Source organism: Polypterus senegalus, chromosome 11 (assembly GCF_016835505.1).
Source record: "Polypterus senegalus isolate Bchr_013 chromosome 11, ASM1683550v1, whole genome shotgun sequence".
Classification (NCBI taxonomy): Eukaryota; Metazoa; Chordata; class Cladistia; order Polypteriformes; family Polypteridae; genus Polypterus; species Polypterus senegalus.
This window is the reverse complement of record NC_053164.1, coordinates 147216004-147224365: the sequence shown is the minus strand read 5'-3', so window position 1 is coordinate 147224365 and position 8362 is coordinate 147216004. Positions and strand designations below refer to the sequence as shown.

The following is an 8362-nucleotide window of genomic DNA, read 5'->3' as shown; positions in this document are numbered from 1 at the left end:
GCGTTTGGGCTTTCAGATCCACCAACAGATAACCGTAAGGGGTTCGCGTGGCGTCCTCAAAGGCCTCCAAGAAAAATTTCACCCTACCGGGGTACATTTGACGCGCTAAATTCGTAATTTGGAGCTTATCTCTCGGGTTTTTAAACAGGGTGATGTAATTCGCGTTCAGATTTATCGTTCTACTTTTCTTGCCTTGAAAAAATAAATTTTGGACCAAGTAAATGATGGACAAATTCCGGTGATGAGTATATTTTGTGAAGGCCCTTTCTATCTCTTGGCTATGGCTCGCCTGTTCCATCAAATCGTCGACGATCGCCAAGTTCACTCGGTCAGGCGGTAGTAGTTCATCGTCGCTTAAGGAGACGGGTAACCCTTCGAAAAATCTGATATTGGGAAACTGGGCTAACAGTTCGTCGTACAGAGTCTGCCAGCAGCTATAAAACCAGATTATATTGTCAGGGCGGCGAAAGCACACGGTCCGTGCTCCAAAAGCTTTTTCACATAATGCGATTTACCGAACACGAGGGTCCCGAGACTATTTTTGAGAACGGATGCTGAAGTCTAACGTCAAAACCCTCTTTAGTATCCATAGGGGAGAGATGTGAAATCGGGCAAAAGAACCCTTTTGTTGTACACCACTCTGAATCTTTTTCTGAGTGGACGGTTTTGCAACGTCAGGTTCTTTTTGTTCCTATGAATCTGCGTACGCGTGAACCGTTATTTCTTTCGTGACGCCTTGCTCTACAAAACTATGCACTAGATCCATTAATGAGTATAGGTTTACCGCTTGAACCGCTTCGTGATTGAGAGTAATGCCCTTGACTTTCATGCAGATCTTACCTTTGAACGTTTTGTACGCGTACGTTTTCGGACCCCGGAAACAAATTCTTCTATGAAGTCGTCAGAATCTAGTTCGCTGGTGAGTTCACCTAAATAGTCCCCTAGGGATGGAGTGTACTGGCCGGGTGATGCTGTGAAGATAACGGAATCTGTATCATGATACAGAATCCTCGATCCTAAACGATCCAACAATTCGTACAATTCTAACCGGGCATAGGCCGTGGTGAAAGCGGCGATCACCACATTGACGGGCCCGGGTACAACGTATCTATCATCGGCATACCTCCACTGCACTTGAGCGATTTCGCTGATAAAGCCAAAATAGGAGACCCGATACACGTCCGAGAACAGGTAATCGAAGAATTCTTGGGTGTGTGTAACAAACGTCGTGGTCAGCTGGTTAGGCTTCTGACCGAATTTTCCCCAAAGAGAATTCAGAAATAGCTTGGAAATTTGTCTCTTAGCGGGTTGGAGGCTATGTTTACACTGTCCAATAATACGCCTTCTTTTAAGAAATAGTCGTCTACATAGCGCCCGGATGTTTCGTCCGGCCCAGGAGGGCCACCCGAGGCCTCCTGTTTGCCTTTCAGATGAATTTTGATGTACTCGGAAAATAAATCTGCGGTACTCTGTTCGTAATGCCATATCTCGTGAATCTTTAAAACTCTGTACCCTTTATCTAAGGCCTTGAGTATCTCGACGCTGCACCAGGTTCCCGTTAAAGACCTTTCCCGATCGTTGTGACGGCAAAGGCCGGTGGACGTCTGGGTTTCTGCGCACGTACGACACAGAACGAACATCAATTTATCACAAATTCTTAAAGGGAGGACCGGAAAGTACAAATTGCGCGGGGGTAACACGGTGATTTTAATGAGCCCAAAGTATTTCTTAAGATCGCCAAACTCTTGGAAAACAAGGTTCGGATGGCCGATCGGGTAGGTTTTTGTTTTGTTGACGTAAGGGTACAGACTCGTAAAATCGTAATAATGCATTTGTTCGTCGCCTTGAACCTTATGATATAATTTGATCGCGTTGGTGCGCCCTCCATACAGGGCATCGCGGGGATTGATAGGTTCAGGAAACTCAAAGCGTCTTAAGAAATCCTGAAGCTCCGAGTCCTCTTTTTTCATGCGTTCCCATTGATGTTCCCAAAGGACTCTCACCGTCAGATGAAATTTTTCACGCAAATTCTTGAGTTTGTCGTCAAACGTTTGAAACAATTCGGCATAAGGAGCCCCGTGAGAGGATGTTTGGCTTGCGCTCGTAGCACTCTGGACATCCGTGATAAAAGCATCCGCGAACTCAAAGGCCGTCGGGACACCCTGAACTTCGTAACCGTCTAAATAAAAGGATCCCATCTTGACTTCGCCGTGATTCAGGGCATGCCGAATGTTTATTTTTTCCTTTTCGGAAAGAAACATCAGCCATTGAATAGAAGCGTTAGAATAAGCTTTGTGAGTGCTTTTGTAATGATCACTCGGAATGATTCCAATTGCATGATCGGGCATGCAGTTTTGTCTGTACATGGACAGGCAGAGAGAAGCTAAGGTCATACACTGAAAAGGATCGATATCGCCGATCCTGACCACTTCCTCTCTAAACTTCATGCACGCCGTTCTCAAAATAACCACATCGCTTCGACAATAGTAGGCCATTTCTTGTTTAAAGTTGAAGGTACCACTTTTAATTGAATCGTACCAAGACAAAACTCCTGTCTTTCCTGGCTCATCATGTGTTCAAAACCGTAATATTTAGGCTCTGGGTATGGTCCGATGTAATTTTGATTTTCAGCGGTGTTAAAGAAATGGGGAAAGTACCCTTTTTGAGCCTGGAATCCCAAGGCTTTGGGCATACTGCTCAATTTCATAGGCAAGAAGTTCAACGAATCGATAAATCTCAAGTTATAATCTTCTTCTATAAAGCACATTAGTTTACACCCCTGAGATGTAACAGACGGAGTTTGTCCGTTCTCGCGAGATATTTCAAAAGGAAATAGCCGTCATACCCCTTAGAATTGTGAGCTATGAACGTGTAATCTTCGTATTTCGGACATCGATATCTGTCGAAGAACTTTGCTACGCAATCCTCACCGGCCCAACTCCAAGATTGACCGTTCCAATGCATGCAGTGGATGTAATTGGGTATGTGGATTCCGTCATCTTGACGGCACTCAAAATCGTAGAACACATATTTTTCTTGAAGCGGTCTTACCGGTAAGCTTTGAATAAAACAAAGATGATTTTCATCCGACTCTTCCACGACCGCTCTACAAACGCGACAGTGTTTGGGTCGACACTTGTGAGGTTTTGACTTGGAATTCACCACGTATTTCTGGTTGCAGAGAACGCAGACTTTCTGGGTATCGCACCGGCTTTCAGACCGACGCGTCTTTTCGTTAAATGTCCGTGTTTTGTGGAGATCGAAGCAAAACCTCGATCGACAGAAACGATGGCAATCGGAACATCGAATAGCTTCCCCGTCAACCGATCGACAGTCTGTAGATAAACAGACGTTGCAGTGCTGCTCGCAACGATGTCGTACCGGATCAGAATATCCCGTGTAGCAGAAATCGCAGATGTAGTCAAATCCCAGAAAGCCTTTTAGGTTCAAAATACCGTAATAATGCTCACGGTGCAAAAACAAGAAAGCCGTCTTTGGATTTTGACCCTGGGACGTTTCAAATTTTAATAGAGCGCTAGCGTTCGGTTCCCGGTACCAAACGATAATTTTAACACCCAAGAGCCTCTCAAATTTTTCTACATCTGAAAACGTTACTTTCTGATCCGTAGATAACCCGACCCTGACGTGCAGTCGACGAGCCTCTATTTCACACAATTTCTGATCGTTTCTGAATCTGTCGTTTAATACAGCCAGCAATCCCCTGGCAAAACAGCACTGATCATCCGGGGTGAAAGAGATCCATAGGTGTTTCCGTTTCTTTTGAACGATTACATCGTTGAAGAGGGTACCGGCTTTACGCCTAGGACCCCCTCCGCCAGCTGGAACCCTGACTACCTGAACGATTAACGTCAGACTAGAATCGGCTAAAATAGTGGCTTGACTCTGGAGAAGTAACTCAATTTGATGAAAAAAGTCCTCGACAGAAAGCATCCCCGCCGGAGTTAGGGAAAAAACACCGGGGTTGAGAGAATCGCCCGTAATTCTAACTGCACTAGATCCTGAGGATTCAAAGTGCTTGTAAAACCATCTAAAAGGTGCTGAAGGGTCTCGTGCATATGATGAAATACTTCGGCGAATGAATCCAGTGCATAGGCCTCAGAAAAATTGAATCGGTGTCTAATTTCGATATTGTTAAATTTTGGACGCTCCGTGACAGACAAATTATTTAATCGAGAGGTAGACGGTTGTGGAGAGCTTACGGGCGGCTCTGGAGACGAAAGATTCTCCGTATGTGAGGTAGACGGTTGTGGAGAGTTTACGGGCGACTCTGGAGACGAAAGATTCTCCGTATGCGAGGTAGATGGATGTGGAGAGTTTACGGACTGCCCTGGAGACGGAGGATTCTCCGTATGTGAGGTAGAGGGCTGTGGAGAGTTGGTTTCGAGACTCGAGTTTACCCGGGACAAATTAGGCACCCCTGTTCCCGTCTGAGGATGCGGGGGTGAATTACCCGACTCTGTTAAGGCCTCAACAGGCGAGTGTTGAAGAAGGGCGTTACTGGGTCGTGAGGTAGAAGGTTGTGGGGAGATGACATTCGTGTCTAGGGTATCAGGCGCTGGTGAAGGGGCTGAAGACATTCTGGCCTCAGAAGAGGTATTCTTCAAAAGCTCCAGCAGAGCGTTAACTACGGCTATTTCATCAGAATTTAGAACCCGAAGCGCGTTGTCAATCAGGTCAAAATTGTCGATCGGATGTGTCACGGGGAATGGTGATTGAACAATTTCAGGAGATCGTGGAGGGGTGGGTATTTTAGGGGGCTTTATAGAATATTCGAGGTTGTCAGACATCTCTTTTAATAATCTCAGGTTTTCACTGGACGGTCTTTTCCTACCTTTACGCCTGACAGGATATTCACGCTCACTGTCTGAATCAACCACGTTGCGGACACCGTCATTGCTGTCACTGCTGTCACCGCTGCCATCGTTGCTTTCGCTAGACCCGTTTTCAGGCATGACCTAAATTTAATCAAAGGGTAATAGTTATAATCACAGAGTATAATAATAATATTGATTTGCGGTCGATGTTATTTTCATGCAAAAAGGGTTAGAGCCATGTAAAAATCAGCTATTGGGGTTTTTCAGGCTTGAATTAAATTTAATCTAAGGTGACGGCTATAATCACAGAGTATAATAATAGTGATTTTCAGTCAATGTTATTTTCATGCAAAAAAGTCATATAATACCTATCCTTTACTTTCGGGTTAGAGCCCTGTAAAAATCATTCATATTCATCAAATATCTGCACATTTCGGGTACGGCACTGTATATAGGACCCTCTAATTTTACAAAATGATCCACTAACAGGCCAAGGATTTCAGCCAGCTCTTGCAGCCTTTCTCGATGCCTCTCCTCGTGTTCAGGCCTAAGGGTATAACGAGAAGCGAGGTCAGAGTAAGTCGTCATGGGCGATCGGGACCCCAGGCTGGATAAACGCCGTCTGAGGCTGTCATAGGGTCCGGGAGAAATCCGACGTCGGCTGGCGCGGGACCTGGACGATAGCGGGTAGCTGACCTCAGACGGGGTTGGCGTTTGTGGGGCCCTCCAGTTACGGTATTCGCTTAGATTTTCTGATCCGTTCAATAACTGAGTTAAAACGCCCGGGGAGCCTGAAAAGAAAAGTTAAAGACTTCTTTTTATCAAATCTGGAGAGACGTCTGAACCCAGGCTTTTCTTGGATAAAACTGAAATGACACTCACTGAGGTTGATTACCTCTGGGGAATCCCTTTGAGAAACTGTTTCGTTCTGTAAAGGATTTTCATCTAGAAAAAAAGAAAATGCATACACTCTTTAAAATAACAGGCCTGACACATACACCCCGAGAGGCGCACATTCAAAATAACATTCCCCGTGTCCTTGCCCATGCGTAGCTCAATCAAACTTCGTGCGCTGTTTAAAATAACAGGCCTGACACATACACACGCGCACACACACATACACACACACACACACAGCCAGAGGAGAGCATTCAAAATTCGTGCGCTGTTTAAAATAACATTCCCTGAGTCCTTGCCCATGCATAGCTCAATCAAAATGCATACGCTCTTTAAAATAACAGGCCTGACACATACACACGCGCGCACACACACACACACACACACACATACACCCAGCCAGAGGAGCGCATTCAAAATGCACAAGTTCTTTAAAATAACATTCCCCGAGTCCTTGCCCATGCGTAGCTCAATCAAAATGCATACACTCTTTAAAATAACAGGCCTGACACATACACACGCGCGCACACACACACACACACACACACACACACACACATACACTCTTTAAAATAACAGACACGCAGGCAGCTGATAAACCCAGGAGGTTTTATTACGCGACAGCCGAATTCCCAGTTCAGACCTATAGAAGCACGGCACTATTAAAAAATAAAAAAATAAAAATTCTATTTTATGGTAGCTAGACAGACTCTCGCAGATGCTAGGCTAATTGTAACACTCCGATACATTTTAACAAAGCGCCCAGTCCATACAGTAAAATAGGCACAAACTTTTTTCAGATTAGACACCCGGCCCTGATAAATACCGGCACGTGTTATAATATTCATTTAACCTAGGATTCCACAATAGACGAGGCTTGTAAAACCCTGGGGCTCGACAATACTGAATGAAAATAATGACATTTTAATTTACAATGAAAGCTGCACACTTTGGAACTTTGTAAACACTAGGCATGACCGCGGCCATACGCTCAAAGTTTGAAACATTGTAAACACCAGTTATGAACGCAGACAAACGCCGGCAGGAAATTTGTAATCACTTTATCGATTTAAAAAAATATATATATATTCTTACCCGTATCATCATTATCATCAATAACATCATGGTTCGATGAATCTATTTGAATATAAATTTCTAGAAAAATAAATAAAGGATTCAACCGTAAGTTATTTTTGAAATAAAACATGATTCATGTAGAGCGGCCTAAAGTATTCTCGATAGGCGGTGACACGACCCCCTTAAACGGTTATTTAAGACCTATACATTTAAAGACTGATAACACATTGAGCTAATAGCTTGCATTAACATAAACTACAAGTCACCCGGAGATGGATTAGGCGAGATGCTCTTGGAGCTGTGCGCTCTATCCCGGAGTGAAATTCGAACATGCGCAGCGGCCTGCGCGCGCTATTCTCTAGCGCGTGCCCGATTCAAACTCGCCCATGCGCAGATAATCAACCCCTTCAAAGTTCAAGCCATGCACATTTTAAACAAAATTGTAAAAAATAATTTACCATTTCTTGAATCAGTCTCGATATAGACATCTAAACAGAAAAAACATAAGGAATCAAACTTAAAATTTTTAATACACGAGCCTTTAGCGCGTATAATAGTTATGCATAGGGATACATATTCATCAAAATAAGTCTTACCGTGAGCCCCAGGGACAACAGCTTCTGCAAAGATAGTCGGTATGAAGGCTGTTAATATCGGATTTTAACCATTACAAAATAACACAGTAAAGTTAAAACACAGACACACCGTCTTTGATGTCCATCTCGTCTTTTCTTAGCGGTTTCCAAAATGGTGATAATGGGTCTAGTTTAGGTGGTATTATATACACTCGGCGCAGCACTTTTTTCAAGTTTGAACGGTCATTTATAATCACAGATCTGCCGGTCCATTTACGCGGTCAGTTTATGCATCAGTCCGCCTGAAAAGGTATTCTGCGCATTTCGAGTAATTTTAAAACAGATGTCTTTTCTCTGTTTAGAGAGAAATGTCATATTTCGCGTTATATTTTACCGGGTCTGTTTAGATCTGAACACATACTGGTGCCATCTCGTGAGTGACCCGGTTACAGGTGGATCATAAACCTCCGTGCGATGAGCACATGTTTTTAAAAAATGCCTGAAATTTTCCTGAACTTTCTCGGGGCATTTTGTGTAGGAGATTACAACACATAGCGCCATCCATTAAGGTACTTGACAGATTATGCAAGCGCTGGAGCGCTATCAGGACTAAGGAACCAAGATCAAAAGACATGAAAAAGGAATCCCCCGGTTTCATAATGGCCTAAAAGAATTCCAGAGCGGCCTGCGCCACTGAAGTGAGAAGATACACAGCTGGAACCGGTCAGGTACTTGACAGATTATGCAAGCGTTAGCAAGTGAAGCTATCGGGAGGGGCTGGGGGGCCAGTCCGATATGCCGGCGCTTATCGAGGACTAAGGACGCCGCCTGTTTGAAAAGGGCTTCAGGCATTCACAACTGAAGTGAGAAGATACACAGCTGCATTCGGGCAGTGAGTTGATAGCTTATACATTCCCTGGACCGCTGTATATCTGGGCTATCGGGAGGGGCTGGCAAAAGCTGCATTGACCTTTTCTC

At 44.3% G+C, this 8362-nt stretch overlaps 1 protein-coding gene across 2 annotated transcripts; it reads right to left on the bottom strand.

Moving 5' to 3' along the window:
- Positions 1-5202: 5202 nt before the first annotated feature.
- Positions 5203-8152, bottom strand: LOC120539573. Of its 2 annotated transcripts, XM_039769775.1 has the most exons (6): positions 7515-8152; positions 7406-7429; positions 7268-7297; positions 6828-6887; positions 5718-5780; positions 5203-5626 (listed from the first exon to the last, which is right to left on the bottom strand). In XM_039769775.1, the coding sequence occupies exons 1-6, from the start codon at positions 7528-7530 to the stop codon at positions 5211-5213; spliced, it is 609 nt and encodes a 202-aa protein (XP_039625709.1). In that variant the 5' UTR covers positions 7531-8152; the 3' UTR covers positions 5203-5210. The 2 variants fall into 2 exon arrangements, with proteins under 2 accessions (XP_039625709.1, XP_039625710.1); XM_039769776.1 differs by lacking the exon at positions 6828-6887.
- Between the last annotated feature and the right edge of the window lie 210 nt (positions 8153-8362).